Source organism: Fulmarus glacialis, unplaced genomic scaffold (genome assembly GCF_000690835.1).
Source record: "Fulmarus glacialis isolate BGI_N327 unplaced genomic scaffold, ASM69083v1 scaffold9267, whole genome shotgun sequence".
NCBI lineage: Eukaryota > Metazoa > Chordata > Aves > Procellariiformes > Procellariidae > Fulmarus > Fulmarus glacialis.
The window spans coordinates 30,669-57,581 of NW_009221259.1; the positions used below are offsets into that span (position 1 = coordinate 30,669).

General features: G+C 40.2%; 1 protein-coding gene across 1 annotated transcript in view; it reads left to right on the plus strand.

The window, feature by feature from the left end:
* LOC104079125 (vascular endothelial growth factor receptor kdr-like) overlaps positions 1 to 26,913 on the plus strand; it is a gene marked incomplete at its 5' end in the record, with an annotated part of 57,929 nt that overhangs the window by 25,928 nt on the left and 5,088 nt on the right. The window contains 12 exons of the mRNA XM_009581036.1: positions 1,191 to 1,295; positions 3,710 to 3,823; positions 7,260 to 7,348; positions 8,627 to 8,792; positions 9,346 to 9,443; positions 10,426 to 10,548; positions 10,655 to 10,766; positions 16,155 to 16,254; positions 16,858 to 16,963; positions 18,713 to 18,837; positions 19,090 to 19,168; positions 22,444 to 22,538. Coding sequence (XP_009579331.1) covers positions 1,191 to 1,295; positions 3,710 to 3,823; positions 7,260 to 7,348; positions 8,627 to 8,792; positions 9,346 to 9,443; positions 10,426 to 10,548; positions 10,655 to 10,766; positions 16,155 to 16,254; positions 16,858 to 16,963; positions 18,713 to 18,837; positions 19,090 to 19,168; positions 22,444 to 22,538 — 1,312 coding nt within the window. The remainder of the gene's footprint in view (positions 1 to 1,190; positions 1,296 to 3,709; positions 3,824 to 7,259; positions 7,349 to 8,626; positions 8,793 to 9,345; positions 9,444 to 10,425; positions 10,549 to 10,654; positions 10,767 to 16,154; positions 16,255 to 16,857; positions 16,964 to 18,712; positions 18,838 to 19,089; positions 19,169 to 22,443; positions 22,539 to 26,913) is intronic.

Below are 26,913 nucleotides of genomic sequence, written 5' to 3' on the forward strand. Positions count from 1 at the left end.
GAAAGGTGACAGTCTTTCAGTGAATTTTATTTTGAAGAAATCTATCAGTTCATCAAATAATCAATTCCTTATCAATCATTTGAACTTGGCTTTGAGTTGTAAAGAGCTATCATGAAAAAATGAACCAAATTTCATTTAACAGCTCAGCTCACTGGATGATGGAGCAAGAAAATGTAAAAAGCAGGTTGTGTTTGTATAGAGAAACAGTAACAGCTGTGTGCAATGATGAGTGTAGGATAGGGAATATATCTGTATTTGTGTGTGCTCTTGGTGCTTTAGCTGGAAAACATGGAAGAAGGAGGAAGACGACAGAAATAACAAAAAATGAGATGATGGCGGGACATAGGGTCAAACTAGCAGAACCAAAAAGCCAGACCATGATGCCCAGTATACTCTGCTGCATTGTGGGTCAGAGCCCTCAGAGCACACTAGGTAATACAGTGATACAAATAATACAAATTCAAATGTTGGTGCTTTAGCTGGAAAACATGGAAGAAGGAGGAAGACGACAGAAATAACAAAAAATGAGATGATGGCGGGACATAGGGTCAAACTAGCAGAACCAAAAAGCCAGACCATGATGCCCAGTATACTCTGCTGCATTGTGGGTCAGAGCCCTCAGAGCACACTAGGTAATACAGTGATACAAATAATACAAATTCAAATGAAAGGGAAAATAAAGAAAGATTATAATTTTAAATTCCATTTAGTATAGCTTTTACGCCACATAAATGTCAATAACAGAAGGGTTAAAGGGTTCTGACTACCTGAGTGCCTTAGCTGGCTATCTCCATGACTGTGATTCATGAGAGATCAGGGTTCCACAATTCTATGTTTAACTCAAACTCTGACTTTCCTGGGCTTCAGGACGACTATACGTAATGTTTTTACCCTTAAGCCATATATGTGTATTCAGCCTTGTCTTCAGCTGAATGCGGATTTATTTATTCTACTCTGTTCTGTCACATACTGTATTGCATTAAAGTCATATGGATACAAATCATACCGTTTATATCCATATACTGCAAAGATGTGATACAGGCTTCTATTGACTATCGGTCTACATCTACGTTGTGCCTGGGCACTGGAGTCTTGTATTTCTTGCATAGCTGAGAATGCATGTTTCCTTCTTATCTGATGCAGACTGTCATAAGTCCCCTTTGGCTCATTCTTGACTCTTGCTTCTCTAGGTAAAACACTGGGTCATGGTGCTTTTGGGAAGGTGGTGGAGGCGTCTGCTTTTGGCATTGATAAATCTTCAACCTGCAAAACAGTTGCCGTAAAAATGCTTAAAGGTACATATTCCTCCGAGATCCTCACAAGACTCCTCAGGGAACCTGTGGGCAATGAGGTTTCCAGTTCTCAGCTCCAAACCAGTCCCAAGTTCATTGTGTTCAGAAGGGAGTGGGTTTGTCATATGGGAGCAATTAGTCATTATACAGTGGATGTTAACGTGTAGGAAATGACAAGCGGGCTCCATGCTGTGCTGCTGATTAAGTCTTGTATTCCTAGAGGAGGAAAACAGCAGCTTCCAGGTCCGTGGGGTTAGGAGGGAAAAAGATTACAGAATGTAATTACATTAGATAGTCTGAAATTGGATCTAAGCCTTCGATCACAGCCTTTCCAGATGTAGAACAGTTCAAGGGGTTGAAAAAAAAAAGCAATGCCAAGGGAGTGAATTAGAGACAACTTGCTTGCAATTATTGAAATTAAGGAAAGCTTTTACCATTCAGTGGTGGGGAAGGGGGGAACTTGGAGACTATTCTTTCATATTATATTTACATACAAAACCTCTGCAGACAGCTTATGAATAAATGTATCAGCCAGTACATCGACTACGTGGGTTGGAGGTTTTTAACTGTTCACTTAGGATTTCTTCCAAGGTACAATCGATGCTCACTGGATGGCTTTTCGTAGCCTACATTGCTCTGCATTGCTGCTGCATGACAATATTAACCCCTGCAATGCCATGATTTAGGAACTTCTATCACGGTATTTGGCTTCTGTTGCTAGCTGCCTCTCCTGGTGCTCTGCTACTTCCCATCTCTCTGAAATTTCAAAAATATCAGTTTATCACCTGTCTGGACTTCCTCCGAATCTGGTCTCCCTTCTCTGCATTAGTCAGTAGATCTTCAGATCATCTTCTCTCCTGCTGTTGTTTCTTCTGTTCCATGCCCATCTCCAGATCCCTGAAATATCCTAGAAGCCCCTGATCCAGACACACTCCCTTCTCCATCCAAAACTTACTGCCCTGGATACTCAATGCAGGGTTTTCATTCACTTCCACGCTGTGCTTCCCAACTGATCCTCATGTCAACTCTACCCTGCCTGCACATATTCAGCAAACTATTTGACAGTTCCTCCATCATTTTACACCTTCCTCCCCAGTGGAGGCAGCAGCCTCCTGCTCTAATCTGTCCCTCCCCAACTAACATGCCCATAATTCATCACTTTCTTGAATAAAGCAGATTCTCTAGTGTGAGTCAATCCATTTAGGGGAAAAAAAAAAAAGGCTCTGGAGATGTCTGCACTTCTGTAATTCTAGCGTTATCTGTCATTTCCATGAAGTAGGCTGGTATCAGTTCTGGGTTGAAGGCTAAAGCTTAATGTGCAAGGTTATCTGAAACACTTCTGAAGCTGTTCTGTTTAGATTTTGCCAGGCGTGTGTTCGAGCTCATATCAGGGTAAATCAGAAGTGATACCACCCATGTACACACCCATCTACAAACACCATTGACTGAAGAAATCTTGGGCTTGCAATAGCTCCTTCTTTATGACACAGTTTGGTGAAAGATTTATTTATGGAGAATTCTACAAACAGATAAAGAGGTTACTTTTGTCACACCAAATGATCTGTTATGTAACTGTTTCTTCATATGTAAATCTTACATGATGCAAAGGCAAAACCAGAGAAAAAAGGACACAGTCCCTTTTGTTAAACTACATCTTGAAAGTTTTGGAAAGAAGGCAGAGGAAAAAAGCCAGCATCTGAACAATGTTCTGGTCTCAGAGTGCCTGCCTTAGCTTTGGCAGCAAAAGAGAATGAAACTGCAGTATGATTGGCTAGTCAGTGCTTCATCAAGTGTCAAGTTCATGGTTCACACACAAATATGGCCCCTTCTCCTTTGCTGGAAAATGTATTTCTTGGGTCAATGAGATCACACAGGGCTGAGATTTAGTAATGCTGTACATTCTCCAGTACATTTGGGACCCAACTTACAGATGTGTTGGATTCCTCCATCACCTGCAGTGGGGAGTTGTTCAGTACTGAGGAAAATATATCCTGAGGTATTGTAAAGAAGTACTACTAAACTGCACATCACCATTATAGATGGTAGAATATGTTCTTCTGTGTGCTATTGTTGCTTGGAGTGGTTGGTTTTTCCTTTGCTAAGCTTGCAAAATTCAGTCCTTGCAAAGGCTCTCTGGTATCTGATTCGGAGGGAGGGTTCTCCTATGGGACGGTAACCCTCCATAACCCATGCTAGAGAAAGGAAGAGTCACCCAAAAGATAAAGTGTTATTCCACTTCATAAAGGTCAACAGACAATGAAACGGATGAATTATTATCTGTTTAAGAGTCTGAAAAGCAAAGATACTGCAAGTAACCTGGGTGGGTTTTGTTTCCAAGTATAAACAGGATCTTGCTGTGTCCTGTTAAAAATATCCTGTTGTGTAAAGATGATTTTTTTCCTGTTTATCTTAAGCAGAATGTGCAACTACTAATGAATGCAAGGCTTTAATGTCTGAACTGAAGATCCTCATCCATATAGGACATCATCTGAATGTAGTCAACCTGCTGGGAGCCTGCACCAAAGCTGGAGGTGAGAAGTCCTCAGTAAATAAGGAGCAAAGAAGAAAGACTTTTCAGATACAATGGTGTTTGGATGTATCTGTGGTGGAGTCCAAGTCTCATGCACATGCAGTGAATGCAAGCACAAACATTTCTACCTCTCTGCTCATAGAAGAGCTTCTGCTACTGCAGAATATGGCCACATCTCATCAACGGTTTCTGACATCTTCTCCCAGACAGTGGTGTCACCTCTCTATTTTCTTTTTCTCTGTCCTTTGTGAGCTTGTTTACAAAAGGGATTATGGACTGAAGGGAGGCAGGATCCTTAATTGCAATTAGGTGCCCAATTCCTCCACATAGGCACTACTGATCATTTCAAAGGTTCTTCTCCCTCTTCTTCCCTGCCTTATCAGGAGGATACACCAGGCTGAGCACTTAGCTACTTGAGGCCTCCTCCCTTCCCAAGCACTTCACTCTTGCCGGGCAAATGCAGGCATTTTTTGCATAGTATAGAGGAAGTCTGAGGCAGTCCAAAGCTGAACAGAGCAACAGCATGGACTTCCAAGGGGCTGAGCTGACACAACTGGCTGTACATCATACAAAGAATCTGTTGCAAAGTGCAGACTTAAACAAAGGACTCCATAAATCTTAGACCTTTGTCACTAAAACATCCCGTCCCATAGTGCCATACAAAGCATCCTTGACTATTACTATACTGTGCTGTAATTTCAGGGTAACAACTCTCAAAGATGCCTCTTTACTGCTTACAATCAACCTTCAAAACAATCCCCAAAGGACAGATTAAGGAGAGCTGAGGACAAAAAAAACAGAGTAAAATAAATGGAGGGGAAAGAGCAAGGGAGGTGGTGTGCACATCTGTTGTCATATGAGACTCTGAAGCTATCATCTTCCCAAAGAACATGTAGTTGTCCAGTCACAGGGGAAAAAAGAAAACTTCAGTGAGGTAGATCTGGTAGGATGCCAGGAAAGAAATCTTCCCTCCAGCAAGATATTCCCAGTTCCTCAAGGAGCAGTGCGCAACCAGCAACCACAGATACTGCTGTAACCTGGGAGCCATGAACAGGGAATTTGTAGAATTGTTGTAGCACTGCAGACTCCAAAAGCTTGTATGGGAGGATGGCCAGCTTTAGCAGGAGGGTTTTAAGATTCAGACGCATAAGCAAGAAGCCTTTGCTTGGGACTGTGAGTAAAGGGGAAGTAACATTATGAATGCTGGTGATTCTCCTCTCCTGTCAAGTCAATGAGGTGGCTTAATAAAAACAGGTGCCTAAAACATGACAGCATTACTAAGAGGTCAATAGTTTGTAATCAAAGCACTAATTCAGCCACAGAGTTCTAGTTGCCTAGTAAAACACATCTCAGTAACTGATCAAATACTGTGATTGTCCAATCTCTGAGGAACTTCTCCTGGGAGTCCCTCAGTTTCCCATCCTCCAGCCTGCTCCATCCTGATTGCCTTCCTGGGTGAAGAGGTAGCCCTCACTCTTCCGTGCTAGCTGCCTAGGAAAACCACTGATTACTCTGGGGAGCAGTGGATGGAGCAGAGCGGTGCTGCACGGCCTTGCAGGGCACTGAGGCAGGCGCTGGTTTGTTTTACCTTTGAGCAATGCAAATGCAGACTAAAGAAAAATAGCCTTGAGCTCTCAAAACAGACACTGGGATAAGAGTTACTATTAAAATGCCATTGCAGAATACAGTGCTTTCTCTTTCCTTGTGAGGTTTTATGTAACCATATAACGGTATCCCTGATGAAGACTGATATTAAGTATACACATATATTATTTTAACAATATAACAAATAACAAATTTTAACACCTTGGCTGAGTGTCTGATGTTAAGCAGTTAGAACTAATGCATAGTATAAGCTTTACAATGAGGAAATAAAATATGGAGAGACCATGTCTAGGAAGTATTTCAAAAACATTAATAAATCACTAACTGGAGCTTTAAAGCTATACTGGAATCTGCATTTCCTCAGGGCATCCATGAGGGACATTCAACTTTAAGTTCTTCAGAACAATGTCCCCCAGACATCTCTTGTGCACTGCCAGATCCCAGCACTGCTGCCTTTAAGCCTAAGTGAGCGGTGTTGTGTGGTCAGCAGTAGAACCACTGGCAGCTCTGATTTTGGGCCAGATTTTGTGTTTTTGCAGTCACTAGTACAGTGTAATCAGATGCTGAACATGTTACAGCTGTAGTCAATAGGAACTGGAAGTCCTGAACAGCCCAAAGGTGTGTATTCAACCCAGCAGTGCTTTGGACTTGTACAAATAAAAAGCCTGGCAAAAATACGCAATGTTATTATCGGCCAGCTATTGGTTATTATTACTAGAATTCACCATCTCCCTTTTAATGGGACGATCTGCTTCCAAACAGTACGCGTCAACCCAGTCTCAGCCAGGATGCAGCAACCAGAATCTCTAAGGTTCACTCTTCCCTCCTCGGCCCTCCCTTGCAGCTATTCTCAGCCTTTCCAGTCAATATTGTACGTGTCAGACTGGACCAAGGGGGCAGGCTGCAGTGCCAGTCTGTAAGCGCATTTCTGATATAGCCAGATAGAAGTGCTGCTTAGAGCTGCCTCCTTCCCGAATGGCCAAGTGCAGCTCTCAGCATTTTTCCTTTGAAGTTCAAACTCTTAAGTCTGAACTATGGACCTTCTAGACAGAAAAAGGTTTCTGGACATGAAAGTCTGGCTGCTTAGGATTGATAATAATACACGTTTATATGCATTCTAGTCCCATGATTTCACCATGTCTTACATTTGATGATTACAAAAAGCAGTGATTATGCTAAAGGCAGAGAATGTAGCTTTTCCCTTTCCTAATCACTCATACTGAAACATAAATGCATTTTCAAGCAGATGTTAAAAATATGCATAGTTGTATAAAAGCAGCAATTGCACTGAACTCTACAGGAGTATGCACAGAAATAAGAAAGGAAGGTAGTGATAGGACTTTCTAGACTTTCAAAAACTTCAGACTAAATATTTTTGCAACTTTTGATTTAGATCTGTCAATGATCCTGTGTACTTTTATTGCCTCCAGTGGCATCAGCTCCACGCAAAACAAACAATTGTGAAGGCAGCAGAGAAAAATGAAGACTGTTCCACGCTATGGATCTATGTATAGAATAAAACAACCTTAATAGCATATGGGATTCTATATTCTTATTTATCATTCTGAATTTTCTTTTGTTTATAAATAAGGAATAGATACCAACTGTTACTATCTAATGGGGAAAACTAAGAATCAGTACCATATTCCCTTCTCTCCATATCCAGTACTGATTGTGTGCTTCTGGAGTATCTCTTCTCTGTTTTCTAATTTCCTCATCTGTATAATAGGAATGACAGTATTTACTTATTTTGAAGAGGATTTATGAGGATAAGTTAGTATTAAGTGCTTTGCAGTGCTTCAAAACTCATTTGACTTTCACTGTCTTTTTAGGTCCTTTAATGGTCATAGTAGAATACTGCAAGTATGGAAATCTGTCCAACTATCTAAGAGGAAAACGAGGAGATTTCATTGCATACAAGGTAAAAAAATGACAGGCTTCTCGTAGTCACAAGGCAGAAAATTAACAACCGCTGACCACAAGCTGGATTTTTTTTCTTCATTGGTACTGAGACAGTTTGGTATTTATATAGGTACTTTATTTTCTCACCACATTTCAATCTGTATGAGCAAGAAAAGGAAACTTTTTTCCCTGTAGGATCTCTCTCCCATCCTCTTCTTTTCTAGCACCCAGTAAAGAATTAGTTGCAAATACTCAAGCACTCTAATGAGAGAGAGAGGGAATTACTCGTGAGATACTACCCAGCACAAAGGGGGCAACAAAGTAGTAGAGAAAAACTGGTATTAACTGAACTAGGAGAAGGTGAACCCTCCCAAAATACAAGCCCAATTTGTGGATTTTTGTTTCTAGGCCCACCCCCTGCAGCTACCGAAAGCGGCTCATCCTTCCATCATCTGCTCATTCCCATCTTCTGTGTTCTCCCTTCCCCTGTGCCAACCTAAAAGTCTGTGTTGTATGCAGCGAACTGGATCACGAACATGGCCTGCATTAAAACTAACCAAATGGTTTTGGTTTCTGAATGGTTGTCTGCATCCACACAAACATTTGTGCTAGCACAAATCGGGCTAGGATATGGGGAAGACACAGCAGGCCAGAAATCAGCGATGGGGAGAGGATGGGACTGCCTCTCATTGTGAAAATACAGCATTGAAAGGGCTCTCTGATCTAAGCCCTGCCATAAACCAGAGCCTCCCCAAGATTATTTTCCCGGATGATTCTATTATTATTATTATTATACCTATTGTGTACAGGCACAAAAGTACACAAGGTACTTTGTGTAAGACAAGATTTTCCTGGTACAGTCACTCAAAATTTCTTTTCTCACCATTGTTTTCATGAATTGCAGGGACTGGTTATGTCTCACTCCCCAGGAGAGGGTGAGACAGATGCATTTCAGTGCACATCATGCACATACCTTGAACTGTGATTTTTAGCATGGTTTCCTAAGAAAGCAAGAGGTACAGAATTATAATATCTCTCTGCTCATCTATCAGTCTCACCTGGCCAGCTTCCAGCTGACTTTTATGGTGGAATATTGCTATCAGTAAAATGGGAGGTTCTGTATTAATAAATAGGAAACCAGGCTTCATTAGTTCTGCTATTCAGGGAACATCATGTTCAAACATGTTTTGAGTTCATCTCTAGAGGACACTTTCTCCATATGCCATTCTTTTACATATTTTGAATGCCCAGGCATTGCATCATAAAAAGCGAAAAATCAGTTTTCTACCATTTCTAGTCCCAGGAAAACTCTGACCAAGCAGAGAAAAGTCTGGATGAGTCCAACAGTGATTTGACCGAACTGATCAAGAGGCGCCTTGAGAGTGTAGCCAGCACAGGAAGCTCTGCCAGCTCAGGATTTATTGAAGATAAGAGTTACAGTGATTCAGAAGATGATGAAGAAGGTAAAAGAAACCTACCTAATCCCAGTTCTTTTCTTGTAAAGATTTCTGTTACTCAGCTAGTGTCACATACACTGTCACACACTTTACAAGCCCTTACACAGCTTGACTTGTTCCTGAAATTGCAAATTCTTTCTCTTGCCCATGCCTCACTCCAACTTTCTCACAAAAAGAGATTTGCAATAATGTATGCATATAAAAGCTGCTCTTGCTGTGTAAGAGGAGTAATAGCAATATTTTACCAGAAGATTTGTGGGGCCAGTCTGTCCCCAGTCTCATCACTCACTCACTATAAATAGTTTCCCTCACTTTTATCCCCAGATGTTGTTTTCCCCATAGCTAAATGACATGATTAATGTTGGATGGAACTTTTTTAATAATCTGATCTTCTGCCTCTAGGTCAGTGGTTCCTAAACCAGAGTTGTAATCCTAGTAGAGAACTCATGTAACAATACTCAGATGCAGGGCTGGGGTCATCAGCATGCAAGTGGCACCAGTGCCAAAAAAGTTTATAGCTGTTGCTCTAGTGTTTTGCTGTGTCTGTGATCTCTCCTAGATGCTGAGGATCTGTACAAGCGGCCCCTGACTTTGGAGGATCTGATTTGCTATAGCTTCCAAGTGGCAAAAGGCATGGAGTTTCTCGCCTCCCGAAAAGTGAGCTCATTAAAATGTCAGGGCTGAACTTCTTCCACAGAATCATGAGTATCTGATATGAAGAAATCCAAATATACTTTTGAGCCTGAGTAATCTGCTTTTTGCTCTTATATTAAAGTGTTGGAGATCACATTAGCTCTGGTGGTTAAGCAATAAGTAGCACTAAAGGAGTTGTGAAGGAATATCCATCATGTTCTTGGCTACAAGGACTGGTATCTGTAACATGAGAGTTTAGATAGAAGGAGTGAATAGAGATTGTAACACAATTCGCGGAACTGTCTCATAAATAAATGCAGAAAAGGCTTCTCATAGAGAAAGAGCCTTCTAGTATGGTCAACAAAAGTACTACTGAAAAATGAAGAGGGAGCATACAGCTATTTATTTAGCTTGTTGGTAATGTTGGAGACTATCAGCAAAGTTAGCACCTCTTTTAGATAAAAAAAAAAAGAAGTATGTTTGTAGCCTGTGGAACACCTGGTTTTGAAATAAATTGAATGTAATACACAGGCCAAAGTATGCACAAAACTGAGAGCTTGCACTTGCCACGCAGCTACCAGGCTAGCACACACAGAGATCATGAGCACAGTAATTGCCTATGTGCAATTACCCCAGTCTCACACACGCTCATGGGACTGCATTTGCAAATGTGGCTGCAGCTGCTTTTTGACCTCTCCCAAATTTGCAGCAGAACAATTAACTGGAAAACGGCACTTCCTCCACCTCACCATAACTGTGAAAGTTATTTCACATAGAAAAGTCAGAAAAATAACTGTAATACTTGGCTTGTTCCCTGAGTTATTTTCTCTTTTGCATATAACAGTGTATTTGCAGCAGAATCCCACACACATTTCCCCTCTCTAACCTGCTCACAACAAAAGTTCATTTATCTTTTCATTTCCAAAGGTCTCATGCTTTCAACTCTAGCAGTGGCTTGTTGACCAAGGCAGACCCTCTGATCTTGCTTGTCCTCATTCCTTCACAGTGCATTCATCGGGATTTGGCAGCAAGGAACATCCTTCTTTCAGAGAACAACGTGGTTAAGATCTGTGACTTTGGACTAGCCAGGGATATTTATAAAGACCCTGACTATGTGCGGAAAGGAGATGTAAGTGGAAGAAACTTGAAATGCTAATCTCAAGTTTTTATTCCCCTAGGGCTTGGGCAGATTAGTAACAACAGTTCTAGCGAGATGTTGTGTCTTTTGCACTTAGGCAAGACTTCCGCTCAAATGGATGGCTCCAGAAGCTATTTTCGACAAAATTTACACAACGCAGAGTGACGTATGGTCTTTTGGAGTGCTGCTATGGGAAATATTTTCTCTAGGTAAGAATGGTTTAAAACCCTTTTTTCCCCTAATTTATGGCTCTATTGCTAAGAAAAGCTTTTAACAAAAGGTGATAACATGGTGCCATGTTTCTATTTCAGTTAGTACAAGTGCACAGTGCAGATCAGGTGTAAAATAAAGTCACTAGACTGAAGTCAATGAGAACTCCACCTGGCAAAGTACAGGAAAACAGTGAATATTGGGGAGGGGGGAACAAAACAAAATCCAAAACCCTGGACCTAACATTTGTAATTGAAACCAACAGAGCAGAGAGATAATGTAAGCCTCTGCTGCTCGGGAGTGAAACATTTCTTTGAGAGCAATGAAGAAGTTTCCCTGTCAAACCATATTTTCCTCTAAGCAGTTTGCTTCAGGAAACCACACAGCTCAAAGGTTGCAGAGGATTACACTACTGTTGACATAGTGGTCTGATGTTGCTAGTGGCAATCCATGGAATACAAGGGAGTTTGCCCACATGACATTTTATCCCAGCTTGATTATCTTCCCCACAAAATCTAAGATTTTCTAAGTAAAAAAAAATTATTGGCAACAGCTGCCATCAGGTTGATATGAGAACCAGTGCTGGACTCTGTATAAGTCATTTTGGCAGCAAACAGGTAGAATGCATACTCTTCTGGCCATATCATTTGCAAGCCACAACATTTTTGAAAGAACAGTAATGGTGTTCTTTATGTACTATAGATTTCATCTTATAGTGCTGTTAGAAATCTCAGTCTCACTGAGATCTGGTTACTGTCCAGCAGATAAAGACCTGAAATTTAGACAAGCAGTCTTCAGACAGTTGGACTTTGCCGCTCTCAAGTTCTCCTTGCAGAGTGGCAAGTTTTGTTTTCCTGAGGGAATTCAGGAATGTCAGCTCTGGCTTTTTAATCAGCACTCGCAGACAAAAGAAAACAAGAAGCATTGTCGACTTAAGCTGCTGAATTTTAAAGCAAACTCTGTAATCTCCTACTATTTTTGGTTCATGGATCTGTTGAAATGAATGATCGGGCTCCAGATGCCAAGTCGAGATCTGCAAGCAAAGTCTGGAGCTGTGTCTATCCTTATCTTTATTTAGGGCTGGCTGCAAAGATCACAACCTGATTTCAATCCAAGTCTTTGATTTGGACTGTTCTCTAGTTTGTATCAGCATGCAAAACAGAAAGTTCATACACAAATGGTTAAAACAAGTGGCAGTTATTGCTTTCTCCAGCGCTCAGTCCTATTTATTTTGAGTTTTGTTACTTCGGTGTAACACCTCCATGGCCCTGTAACAGCATCACCTGCTGCATGTGTTTTGAACCACCACAGAAAGACAAAGCTCCAGAAGCACCGGCAATTCCCCAGTTCTAATAGATGATTCAAGAAGATGTATTAGCATTAGCATGCTAATGCTGAGACACACTCAGAGGGGACAGTCTTTCCATTGGGCATCTCCAAGGAACAAAATGAACTGAATACTGATGAATGGCAAGGACCACTGCAGAAGGCAACTTGTTTATACCATTCCCAAAGGTCCTGACAGAGTTTAACAGATGTGAACTTTGGGTCATTTGGCCTTTAATACTGAAGACTAATAAAAATTAAAATATAGTCACTGAAATTCATCTCTATTTTTAACTATTTTAAAAAATAATTTATCTGGTTTCTTTTAATTTTACATAGCCTCTTTACTTAATGAAGGTGCTTACTTGGAACAATAGACTGTTCTCTTCTGAATTCAGAGGAATCTACTAAATTACCCCAAGGGCTGCCATCCGTAGAGCAGCCTCTGCCCTCATTATGACGTAGATCACAAACTACTTTCTTCAATCCGTGGCACAGATTCAAAAGCAGTCATTTTCTCTAAGAGGGTTTTTCATACAGATCATCCAGGCATGTCTGTGGTTTGGCGCTACGCACATCTGCAGCTCACACGATAAATATTTAATTAAGGATTTGTGTCACTGATTGAACTCTCTTATATAAAAGTTTTACAGATCATTGAGAGCCAGGGGATGGAAGTTATTTGTCGTTGCTACAGGGTATATTTTGGCTCCCATTTACAACTGCTGCTTTTTACTGGGTCCCACAGACTTAACACCCTCTAAAAAAGGAAAAGATACTGATTAGCAAAATGCACAGTTTGGTTTGGACATGGGCCCTTTCAGGGTCAGAAGTTGTATGAAGCATGACAGGCTTCCTCCAGAAAGGCTGGCAGACTGGATCCATTTTGGTGATACACAGAAAAATCAGGACTTGAGAGACTGTTAATTTTCATTTGGGGCTGAGTTTGCATTAAGCTTTGCATTATTTAATGGGGTCAGCACTCCTCATGTCAGGTAATGCCAGCAATGTTTAATACATCTTGAAATTACTTACATGGTGCATTACAGAACATTGGTGTCTCCTGGAATTTAAATGTGCACTGTTCAAAAAGCAATCAAAGGTGATTATGTAAACAAGCAGTGCCTGGTAGTATAACATCAGCATCTTATTATCCTACTAAAATAAAACGAAGATCAAAAGAGTGCTACCATATCCAATGCATGCCACATCTTTGAGCATTTTGGAAGAGATTTCCCCTAAGGAAAACATCATGTGTAGACCTTACACCGTATGTTTCACCCTACATTTCTCCAAAGCTGTCTCAGCATCCCAAATCCAAGTTATTAGGGTTATCACACAGTCCAGATGAGGTACAATGGTGAGTAGAGGTGGAAAAGGGAGAGTGCCTTGCTTTTGAGATCTGAGCTGCCTCCAGCTGGTAGGAGGCCAGCACCGCTCAAAATATAAACTACCAAAAGATCTTGCAAAAAAATTATACTTCTTTGCCTTCCCTGTACTTGCTGTCACCAACATATTGCAGTTGATATGATCAATGATGTAATCAAAGAAAGGTAACTCAGATTGTGAGATCAAGTGGAACTCTCCATCCCTCCTCACCCAATTCTACCATGTTGCCCTCAAGGTCTCAGTCCCAATCAATGTATTTGCAAGACTAATTCTTATCAATAACCTCTGCTGTGCTCATGAGCCGGATCCAGCCAGTGATACTCAGCAAACCGAGGGGTTTCTTTTGCACATCAGAATGGTCAGTGTAAAACAGCCATTCATCAATGGCATGACTCCATTCAGCTCCTCCTAATGGAAATCGGTTGGCCGTGATGGCACAACAATCGCATAATGCAGTCAGAAATGAATGAAAAAGGCCATGCAGCCCATCTCTTCTCTAATGAGAGGTGTTTTCAGTGTTGCCCTAGTACACTGACAATCTAGGGCTAACTAGATCAAGTGAGGCTTATGTTCATTTCTCTTGAGAGGCTGTGCCACTGTTAAATAGATACAGAATCAACTGGGCAAGTCACAGATGTAATTCATGAAGCCTCAGTATCTTGTAAAGATTTGTAAAGATAAGCCTGTACCGATGAAAAAACAAGCTAGTGGTAGTTCAGAAGATGTACACAGAGAGCAGTTTAGTAGCTTGGACAACAGTCAGTGCCTCCAGACCCTGTTCCTACCCTTACCCTTTGTCACAGTGGGAAAGTGACACTATAGTTTCTATCCATCTATATATTCAGAGAGATCTTGTGAGTTGATAGAAGCCTGTTTTGAGATCTTTGGCTAAAGGGTGATGCCATGTGAGCTAAACAGTTAATTACCAGGTTATTATGATCATAATGACAGGCCAAAGACAAAACTAGGAAGGAAAATCAAGATATAAAGCAGAAATGATGCTACTGACTATTTCCAATCTACATAGCTCCAGATCACTTAATACTGTGATCTGAAACTTGCACATCAAGGGAATTCAGATGTGCTGTGGCTAAGCATCCCTGAGCTTTGAATGTCATCGGAGCCTATTTGCTGTGTCGAGATGCCCTCTTAGGAAGTTGCCGGGTTCTTTGCTCCCCAGTGCATAGTTTTGCAGATTGAGCAGTCGGATTCACCACGTAGAATAATTCTGGAAACAGCCACATTTTGGCACCCTCTTCACTGCTTTTATCCAAAAGATTTCTGCTGTGCTTGTGCCCCCAAGTGCGCAGCACGTGATGGTGTTTCCAAATGGGGAAAAAAAAAAATGCAGGAAATAGGCAGGAATGTTATAGACAGTAAATCATATAGAGATTCCTCGAGGGCTGGATACAGATCCAGATTCCATTCAATCCCCTATGTTAAGACTTGATTAAATTTTTTCCAAATTCACCATCCAGCCTCAAGGATGCCAAAATGTGGAAGACAAGGGTTGCACTGCACGTGAAGCCTTTGCTGAGAAGGAAAGGAGGAAAGCTTGCAGACCTTTTAGGTCTATCTACAATAGGTTCAGTAATCTTTCAAATTTCAGTGTGGACGTCTCTTGAATTTCACCTATGATGTCTGGATTACTCAGATGCCAGAGCAGTTTCTCAAATTATATATTTCTTCCCCTTATTTATGGTGCATCATAAAGTGCAGATGTCATACAACAAAGATCACAACCTCTGAAAAGCCCCCACTTGCTCATCAGTTGAAGAGAAGAGCGGATTCAATGCATACATACATTTATACTAGTCATTCCTCTGAAAATAACCATTTATAAAATGAAATAAGTCTCACTCCTTCATTTTGATGACTGCTAGGTCCCTTTACAGAAGCCTACCTCTCAAAAGCAATTACAGTTGCCATGAACTGTCCTCCCAGGTTTCACACTGACAATTGCGTGGCCCTGAAAATAAGCAGCATTGAACTCACACTCAGAAAAGAAAACAAGGCTAAAAATTTTGGAAGGTTATTTTTCACAACATTTTACCTATAGGGCTGCATAATACATATACAATACTAAATTGTTGAACCAGGAGAGAAGGACTGCAATTCCATACCTGAGGTTGAACTGCAAGATTCTCTCAGCCTTCTGCAGGAGTCAGATGCCTACAGCTTTCTCTGCACTTACTCACAGAGGTCAGTGAGGCCAGAGATTCTAAGGCAAAGAAAGATGAGCAGGACTTATTTACTTCATATGTATTCACCTAGTGCAGGATATTGGCAGACTGACAGTTTGGAAATGTAACCAACTGAATGAGCTGGAACTTTTCCACCACTGACCAAGAGGTCATTTAAAGTCTCAAACTAATAAAATTTATTTCTTTTCTGACATATTTTACCTTGGAGTGGTCCTGGCTATATCACGAACGCAGAGGAGACAGCATGGTTGAAATCTCTAAAGAGACAGAGTGAGTCTGTAATGGGTTTCCAAACAAAACATTTAGATAGTAAGTGATGGCAACCCCTTTTTTGCTCTAGCTTCTTTTACTGTCAGACTCTAGGTAATCTCAAATGCTCAACAGATATCACCGATATGTATTTAATTCACTAGACTGGCAAATAAGGATTATGCCATTCTGGAGCCTCCTGCTTATTTCTCCCATCAGGTGCCTCACCATACCCTGGAGTGCAGATAGATGAGGACTTCTGCCGACGGCTCAAAGAAGGAACCCGGATGAGATCTCCAGAGTACTCTACTCCAGAAGTGTAAGAGCTCCTGGTTTTGTATTGAGAGCTGATACATGTCACTGAAGTATTACAAAAGAGATTGTACTTAAGTGTGGAGGAGGAAGGAGACCTCATCAGATGACAGCTATGTATTTTGTATTTTGTTTTCAGTAAACATTGTAGCTGTGCATATCTTGGGTGTCCTGATACCACAAACGAATGCTAAAGACAGACCAAGTCAGCTTGACCATTGCCAACAACAAGATTAACAGATCTCCCCCTGTCAGTTGTAGTTCATGAATCTCAGTTCAGGAGACTACTGTGTCTGCCTTGATTTCCAATTCTGTGACAGAGACTAGGCATCCATAACTATGACGTATTGCAGCAATATCAGTGGGGCCTATCAGTCAAATTTTAAGTTAGGTGAAAATAAAAATCCTACAGGCTCAGTTGATGCAGGAATATAAAAGGAAAAAGCATCCCACGTGGAAACTAGAATAGAATTTCAGCACATGGAGATTTGAACCTGTCTTAATCCAAAACTATCCAAACAATGACCAAAACAAGCAGCAGCAGAAAGAAACAGTTTGGAAGCAAAGCTCCTATCCTCTTCCTTTCTTAATACTTGCGCTTTTTATCTAGCTACCAGACAATGCTGGATTGTTGGCATGGAGTACCCACAGAGAGGCCTACTTTCACTGAGCTTGTGGAGCGCTTAGGAGATCTTCTTCAAGCCAATGTACAGCAGGTACAGCAATACAAATGTTTCTTCAACAAATGTGTACATATAGATGTATGTCTATGTAGATATGTGTATGTGTGTGCACAGGTAAAGACTATGTTGAGCAGTAATATTAGATTTGACTTAATAACAGAGGTCACAAGGAAAATGGCTGCTGGGATGGGTAAAGAAAATGTTAACTATTCAAAGGGGATTATATTTCAAAACTAGATGTTTATCCATCCATAATAAGCAGAAACTTACATTAATTAAAAAAAGGCTCAGTTGCCCCTTAGAGGAACAATAGTGCTTTATCTCACAAACAATTTTAATTAGATTCCAACATAGTAAACTGCCAGTAGTTGGTCTGAACTTTCTCTCTCATTTTCTGAGCTTATGTTCATCAGTACTCTTAGGAGCTTTAAAATGATGCAGTGTAAGGCTCAGAAAGTCAATTACATAATTATTAATTTCATAATAGTTAAATCAGTTGTTTTCTTCTTCAGTAAAAACAACCAGACCAGTTATGTAACTGTCAATTTAATTTAAGAAGAAATCAAAAACTCTCCTCCAGCTCCTTCTTGTTTGTAAACAAATTTAGTGAAGCTAAGTTGAAGAGGGCCCAGTTTGCAATACGAAGAGCTTGTGAGTTTTATCCTATAACCAAAGTAGATTAAGGAGACATAAAAATTATGAAAAGGGAATAGGACACAACTGCTTCTCAAAATTTAAAAAAAAAAAAAAAAAAAAAAAAATCAAGCAAAGGGAAATTTGGACAAATAGTTTTAGGACTTACAGAAAGAGTAATTTCTGAAGATTACTGCAGGGGTGTAATAACAATGCAGAGCTTATTAAGATGTGTACTGAATTCTATTAAACTCACAGCATCGATTTCTTGTAAGGACAAGAAATAAAATCCTTTAAGGCTACCATTTTAAGGACTGTCTCTTGCTAAGCTGCAACTCCTTAAGTTGAACATAAGCAAAAAGTCAATACATAGGCAATATTCCTTTACCAATTCCAAAATCTGTTAAAGTTGTATTGGCCACAGGGGTTTGGTGATTTCATGCCGCTCCCTCCCTTCTCCCAAACACGTGGCTTAAACTTGGATTTAGGTGTCCCTTAGGCTGGTCCCTTGGAAATCCCAAAGAGGCCAACGCAATGACAACATAAAGGACTGCTTTCCTGAAGTGCAGATCAGTGAAATTCTGTTCACTTTCACTGAGGCAGAATAGCCACACATCTGGAAGGTAGTAATGATCACAAAGAAATTGCTGCAAACTCATCAAAGATGCTGCTGTGAAAGTCAGCAAAGCCAGCTACTTTTAAACTGGATGCACATATATTGACACCCTCAATACAACCGTCGCACTGCTGTGCCATATGTGAGGGACATTTAGAAGCGTTGTAACTGCTATAAAGACCAGTGAAGCAATAGCTCAGACTGAGATGCCTGGAAGAGAAACACGCTAACCGCAGATGAGTACTGGAATGTTAGAGACCATTTTCAGTCATGCTACATCGTAGGTTTCCCAAAGTGAATCATTTTCCTCATACAGAGCTGCCTACACGGTAAATGTTGGATAAAGCTATGCATTCTAACTTCCACATGTTGTGAAGAACATCATAATCACTTTGAAGAAACATCATAAAGTTAAAATAAAATCTAGTCCTTTCTCAGTAAAGCTCTGTAGAATACAATAACCTTTTACATCTGAGATGCAGTACAAAATGATCTTTACCAGCTTCGTGTTCTTTTATGTTATTAATTAATAGGATGGTAAAGACTATATTCCACTGAACATCACCTTGTGTCCTGATGGAGAATCTAACTCCAAAACTTGCCCTGTGGAAGAAAACTTGAACAAGTGTGTTAATCGCTGGAGTGCAGTGGAAACTGGGTAAGAAAAATATATATGAGGGGCGGGAGAGAAAGAAAGATTTGATATATCTGGGCACTGTTTGTTGTCCTCTCTCAGTAAGGCTGTTTTAAAGGACTTGGACAAATTGTCAAGGCATTGTTGTTTATTTACAAGAAATGAAAAAAGAAGACTGGTCCAGGAAACTGAGCTGTCAGGGATGTTAATTGAGCTACCAACTTGTGCAGCATCTGCTTGGGTTTTATGCTGACCCCTCAACTTTCTTGCTTTCAGTAACAACAGCAAGAAGCGACCACTGAGTGTGAAGACATTTGATGAGGTGCCAGTGGAAAAGGAGAAAGTGATGCATGAGGTAAGTGAGGTGACTGCATCCTTCTCTACCAGGTTCACAGATCACTTGTCACCAGCACCAGAAACAGTTATTAGAGCTTTTGAAATCTGTTTGGTAAGAAAAGGCTTTAAATCAGGCAGAAGATTTGGCCCTAGCATCTCACACATAGGTCTGTGTGACAACAAAGAGGGACCTGCATTTAGTTTAACAAATAATTTAAAGAGAAGCTCATGCATGATTATCCAGGCTTTGATCAGGCTAAGGGGCTTTATATTACATATTTCAATATGTTTTTTCCCCTATAAGAAAATGGCAGCTCATTGAAATGGAGCCTTTTGAAGGAAATGTGTCCAGAACTCATTCTGGCTCGCTGAGACAGCCAATAACTTGGTGGTGGTGAGGGTATTCAGTTCTGGATGAACAAGACCAAGATTTAAGTTCCCGCTCTACTTGATTCACACAAAGGGCTTTAATCCTGGATTTTCCCCACCCTAAGTGAACATATTTATTGCTAGTTTAATGGCACTGCAGGGTGGGAGGGTGTTGAACAGTTTAATTTTCACTCCAGTGGAAAACAAAAGCTTGTTTTGTTACAGAATGATGGTTCTGCTTGTTGGCTTCCTCTGAAATTACAGATTCCAAAGGTAGAGGGGTTTTTTTCCTATTTATTCTTCCTTATTTAAAAAAAAACCAACAAAAACAAACAAACAAAAAAAACCCCACCAGTACTTCAAACAACCCAACTCCTCTATGGTTCAGGTACTCACTGGCTGCAGTGCCATATGCAGTCCACACCACTTGCCTCAATGACAGATTCTGTGCCACTAAGGAGGGATCTTTGTAACGCACGCATGTTTGAAGCGGATCGAAGTTTAGGAAGCAAGCATGAAGCCCTCAGGAAACCTTCTAACAGAGGAAGAGGGCAAGCGTCAGATGGCTAGAGCAGCAAAAGAAAAGAAAGATATGTACAGTTTTACAGAAACATGCCAGCCTGTCTACTCTGCTAGTCACGGAACTGTCCCCCGTGTGCCAGCTAAGACTCCCTCTTGGACAGAGCCATTCCTCAGACCAACTCTCTTGGGAAGGGTCAAGTCTCTAGCTACAACTTGTCCTGGACATATTTCATGTCCTTGACAAATATAGCATATTTCTCATCTGTACTCTTGTTAGCACAAATTGATGGCCATTACTCCCTAGTATTTTGCCAGATGTAATTTCTGTGCCTTTATCAGTGCATCTTAGGAACGAGAAGGCTTAGACTTTTCTCTGGCTCCTGTATCTTTCCTCTTGCAGGATAAAAATCTGTCCCTCTGAAGCACACAAAGACATTTACTAAATAGATCCAGTATCAGTAAGATTACTGCTGCCAGCATGAGCATTACTTTCCTAAACGCTCCCTGTTCATGGCATTTTAAAGTAAGTCCTTACATGAAAGGGGAAAAGTTTCAAAAAAGGGTAATAATGCATTAACAGATCAGAAATAAATGTGATATTTCAGTGAGGATCTTTTAAAGCAAAATTGTGGTGTGATCTACTTTTGGACAAAGTAAGTGCACTTGGGTTACTAAAATTATCTTAAATATCAAGACATTAATACTGATTAGGTCATTATTTCAAGTAGCCCAGGAACTCTAAAAGTGCTCTACCACACCTTCTGCAATTGTACTACTTATCTGTAGTCTCTGTTGATATTCTTTTAACAATTTTTCTGTAAGCAAAATGCAAAGCAGCACTCGGATAAATTGTTTGTAGACCACAGATTTGAAGGGAAAATAGTAAAGACAAAAAACAGAGAGAAAAGATGGGTTCTACCGAGTTTTTGACAGACTTAATTTAGGATTTTACTTTATACTTTGAAAACCAGTTTCCAGACTGATCTTATTAACAGGTGATATATTACCAAAGCATTTATAAAAAAGCTTTTGCTTTTTATTTATTGTTTGCTGTGATTATTTTTTCTCTTTCAATCAGTTTGAATGGTAAAATAAGACTAAGTAGATTTTCACTTCCCTTGTAAAAATCTTTTGTTTTCTTAGTTTTGACAGACAGGCATGCAACTTTCCAGCACCACAAAATATTTCAAATGCAAAGGAACTCCCCCAGAACATTTAATATTTTTTAAATTACCTAAAACAAGGACTGTGCACGTCTGTGAACTTGTGTAGCACTTAGCACAACAACAGCTTGATCTTAATTGCAACCTCGAGACTTAACTTTAAGAGCAGTGGAACACAACATCAACTTTAAAACTAATGAAGACAGTTCTGTTGGACGGCTCAAAAAAAAATCCATAACCAAAGTACAATGAGCTTTTTAGGCTCTGTATCTTCGCAAAGCACTTGGATTTGCCAAAATGATACTGAACTTACACTTCCTTAAAATTTCAACGTTTCTAGTAGTGTATTTCTAGTAGGTATTTAGGGTACTTTTTCTCTGAGGAGTCTAGCCAGTATTATTGGATATATTCTTTATGAATTTCTGTCCATTCATATCTCAGCTATCCTACCTAGATGGTATCCATACGTCATGCTTGATATCAATTTCAAGTTTGAAAATGTCAAATTATTTTTTAATATGTTCATGTTAAGGGTCCTCTTTCAAAATACAGCTCAAAAATTTTATCATCACAAAAACAAGGCAAATATTCTCAGGCTAAATAGCAGCATTATGAGGAACAATTGGATAAAAGCTGATAATATAGGCCCTGATAAGAGAATATTCTGAAGAATGGGCTTAATTTCATATACCAGCTGGAACATATCTATGTGTTAAGCACTTTACTAAATAGCTGACAATTGAGAGGTTTGATGCAAACATTTGCCCTCCAGGTTGTTGGTTGGAATCTTGTGATTACATAGAATAGCTGGTAGCTCCTACATTAGTTCCAGTACACAAGTATCAGTATATAACACTACAATATAACATCTACAGATGGCCACCTTGTTGGCAGTCTCTCCTTGATAACTGCATAGACAGGGATCCCCAACCTCTACAGGCTACAGTGAAGGAGAAATTGCATTCTCCTGCCCTTGCTTTGTCTGCTCTGTAGCTGGAGACGGTTTTATAAGGTGAAGTTCTATCAACTTGCCTAAAAGCGATATCATCACAAAATAAGACAGCTGGAATTTGGTATTCTAACTAGGTCCTTGGCTTTCCTTCTCTACTGACTTTAGTAGTGGTTTAGCCTGACTCTTCTCCACACTCTCCCCGTGGCAAGTCATCTTTAATTTAAAAGTGCTCCATGCTGTGATGATCGTTTGGCACTCTGCTGATGTTCTTTTCCTTTTGCTACTCAGGAGTCAGACAGTGGGATGGTGTTGACATCAGATGAGATAAAAAGCCCGAAAAGGCTGGAAATCCGTTCTTGGCCTTATGGGATCATGGCTCTAGCGTGAGTACTTTTGGATATTTCTTTTGAAGACAGTGTCCCATTCAGAAAAATGCTTTCAAAATTTGCAATTTCGTTTCTGATTCCAAAAGAAAAACTGTTAGACTATCTAAACAAGCTAGAAGGAGAATCAACTCTGTATGTCAGTACTGTAACTGAAAGACCATGGTTAATGTATTTTAAGATCAAGAAAGTTTTAATGTGAACTTTGTTTCCAGAAAGAAGCTGAAAATAAAACAGAGTTGCAGGTCTCTGAAAGGAATGCTGCACTGTTGCATTTAAGTTACAGGAAGGTTAATTAACATGAAAAATGTTGATACATGTGATAAAAATGAAAACTCATTTCATCAGCTTTGAGCACATAATGTCTTGTCAACCGACTTAACTCTTCTTCTAAAATGCCAAGTTGCCTTGTGATTCTGAATCACATTCAAAAAAACAAGAGAGTGCTCTCTAGTGAAGCTGGTGTCTGCCGTTCATGATCTGGTCTCCCAGGGCAGAATATTCTGCACACAGCAAATGATAGGAGCAAAAGAGCTGAGAATATACATATCTACTTTAGCTGTTTCTTGACTGCCTCTCCAGTGTTCCCCTTTACTGATGGAACAAAGTTTGAAGAACTTGATTTATTAATCCAGAAAATAACATTTATAATTATACCAGTATCTAACAAAGCTCTGTTTAACTTTAGATATACAGATGGACTGGCACATTTGCAATTGATGAGATGTAAGAAAGTTAAGAAGGCATGGATAGTAAAGAATAATATAAGCACTGCAAAGCAAGTACATTTACCAGAACTGTGATTTCTATATTTGCTTTATCATAGCTATGAAGACAGTCCTACAGAGAAGTCCTTTAATCCTACCACCTTCATAATCCTATGAATTACATTGTTCATACTTGGTTTACAAATAAAGGCTGTGCCAGTGTTTGCTATATGTTTATCCATTCATAGTACAGACAATCACAGAAGAATAAAAGCAGATATTTAGCTTTTAGCTAACAGTTAGCTCACAGTTCTTTATATTTCTGTAACAATCAGGCACAGGCAGAGTTGACCTAGTAGTGAAATAGGTCTTCTCTACCTTCCTAAAAAGTATAGTAACAATAGTAACCCATTTTACTGATTCAAATGTCAAATTGTAAAATTTCAAAGAATAGCTACCCAAAATATTAAAAAAGAAACAATTCTGTAGCGAGGAATTCCATGTCTATTCAGTTAATTAAGCTAATTAGACTTTTACTGAATTGCCTAGAGTTTTCTCTGGAATCTATTGATGAGATTTCTATTAGTTTCCTCTGCATTAAACTCAATGATCTTTCCCACCAAAGCAATTGCTTGTTCTACATCAAGTCACCATTTTTCAGCATTAAAGAGAAATGATAGATGAGAAAAAACTAGTGCAATTTCTGCATAGTATGGGAGAGTTCACCTGAGAGTGCGTAGTCAGAATCTAACAGTATTTCAGAGGGGCTAATTGCCTCCCTCAGAGAGAAAAGCAAGACGGAAGGAGCTTGCCTTCTCTTTTCAGGCCTTAAAACCATAAATTCCTGCATGTTTGAAGGCAGGAGAGAAGGAGAAAGAGGAAAAGGGAAAAGGTTACACAAGGAAGGCTAGAGCATTCAAATACTACAGATAATGCTGGATAGGAGTGTGACTTTAGGAAAAATGTTGTTCAGGAGTATTTCGCCTGTAGTAGCGTCCCAGTGTTGTTCCTGTTGGGGGATTAGCAGAGATCTAGATACGGTTCCATGTTTTTATCTTATGCACATGCTGAGAGGATTTCTGCACAGCACAGTGCATTGCTATGGAGACCAAATGGCACCACCTCTAAAAAAAGGAGCTCAAATGTCAGGAACTGCATTACTATGATGCTTTACCTGGGCTGATTTACCTCTCTTTTCTGCATGATGTCATGTTGACACAAATCCAAGCCATACACACACACACACACAAACAGCCTCCCTGATAGGATTTATCCTTCTAAAGATTTCTGTCAATCACCTCTGACTGCTATTTCCCCTACTGCATTTCCCCAGTTTGGATAAGTAGTTGGCAGAGGAAGGTTCTCTCTCTCCCCCTTCCAGGCTTTCTGCTGAAAATCAGAAAAATCAACATCCAGCCAGATGTAGAAACACAAAAATTCCATAACAGCCTGTTCTTTTGAGATTTCCAGGAAAACCTTCTGAACTGCTATCAGGCTCACTGGGAGTGAGCGTGAAGTGACACGGCTCTGCTGGGTTCAGTGAATCTCTCCCTGACCCACACCATCTGGTGCTCTCCCCATTTACAGTCAACACTTCCATAGGGATTCCATTCATTGTGAGATACCTGATACCTTCTGTGCCAGCCAGACCGCAAACGACCATCTTAACAGAGGTCTGCTATAAAAGCAAACCCTGCAGCAAGCTGGTTGTCATCTCCTTATTCCCGGGACCCTAGCTACCATTGAATGGAGAGAGGTGCCTTTTTTCTTGGCCACAGCCTTCATTGAGTTTTTGAGGTCCAGCTGAGAAAGCTATTTTGTCAGCTTCTTTTTTTTTTTTAATCTTGCAGACTATCATTGGCACAAATAACATTTTTTACATACTTGCAGAGCATCCTGATGCCCTCTCATTTGAGGACATGACACCCCTTGGCACTTCCTGCACTACTAACTTGAAAAACAACCCTCAAAAGCATATAGAACAAGGGAGATAAAGTCACCCTTGTTAATTGTGTATCTCTCTCTACCAAAAACATTTACCCTGGATCCTTTTCAAACAGTCTTCCTTTTCTAAAACAAAACTGTTCAAAAGCTTAGCATGTTTTCTAAGCCAGGGTGCCTGTATTTACTATTTTTTGCCAAAATCTTGCTGTTTATTTATCTTGCATTCATTTCTCTTTTGAGTTTAAAATTTGGCAACACTACACACCATGGAGTGTCAGTGTCAAGAGTTTATTGAAAATGAATCTGATACTCTGGGCCTGGGACCACTGTTAGACTGGACTAATAATTTCTGAGCTCTAAGCATTTTATACTGCTGAAGTATAAAGCCACAACAGTAGCTGTAGTGAGGGACAGAAAGATTGACCGGGATAATGACACTGGAGTTAGCATTCAAGGAAGCGCATTCAACACAGAGGGGATTTAATGATGAGATGACTCTGGTGTCAGGTTTCAGCTCGTAATATTAACAGGCTGCTGCCAAACACTGCTTTAAAATTCTCCCAGAGACTTTATAATCAAGTTATTGTTTAAAATTATAATAGGTTAGATATCTGCTCAGTTGTCCTCCCTCCATCCCTTTCCCTTCTTCCCCCACAACCCAATTATCCTCAGTTGCTCTGAAATTACTTCTCTCGTTCTGGCCAAGTCCCATGACACCAGCTGACTGAGGCTCAGCTGATATGCCCTGGGCTCTGGATGCTGCATCCAGATCACATCACGGAGGGCTCTGCCTTTGCCAAAGCCAAACTGGGCCTAAGGCAAGTCAATAAAATTGAAACAAACTGATTTTGCTCAGGAGCATCAGGCATTCATGTCCAAATGCAAGGTGCCCATCAAAAATGCAACCCAGCTGATTGGGCTAGAATCCTTTTGCACCATCTCAGAAACATGAGACACGGAAATATGTTTTCTCCACAGCAGAAGTTTGTTTCAGAAGATTTTTTCTTCTGTGATGAGCACGCTGAGATAGCACATGTACTTACTGTTGTGTCATGCAGCACCTTGCACTATGACCTGACTTGAGCTCTCCAAAATATAAGTAACTTTGAATGAGCAGCTACTTGGGAGTTATGTAAGCCACTTTTTTCTAGGATTATACTATGTGCCTAGAGTGGCAAGGACTAAAAGAAGAATTGTCAAAGGCTGTGGTCCCCAGCTTGGTTTTGACTGCAGTGCTTTTCATCTCACTGCATTCTGAGTGCTGGACCGCTGACCAACTTTGCCACATATGCAAGGGGACACATGCTTAATGAGTGGGTGACTTTGGCTTGTTAAAATTTTATGCTAGCTGTACGTTGTACTTAGAAGTGTTTCAAAACAATGAATTCTTGATCCTAACCCCTTGAGTTCTCTGTGCCAGTAGACTACTGATGCACTGATACTGCCAGAGGGGAACCCAGGATTAAATTCTTACTGCACAGCACCCCGTCTAAAATGTATTAAAGCAAACTGTGAATCAGTCATAACTATCAGAAGAAAAAATAACCCTTTTATTTCTTTCATTGCAGAAAAATTTTAAAAAATTAATCACTCTTACTCTGTGCCTCATTAAACACCTATGAAAGCTGTTAGAAAGCCCTGAAGCTCCTACATGTTATTATGAGATAAGGTCATGAGACAAACTGCTCTACTTGGCAACACTCAGCCCAATTTCTCATCTTTCC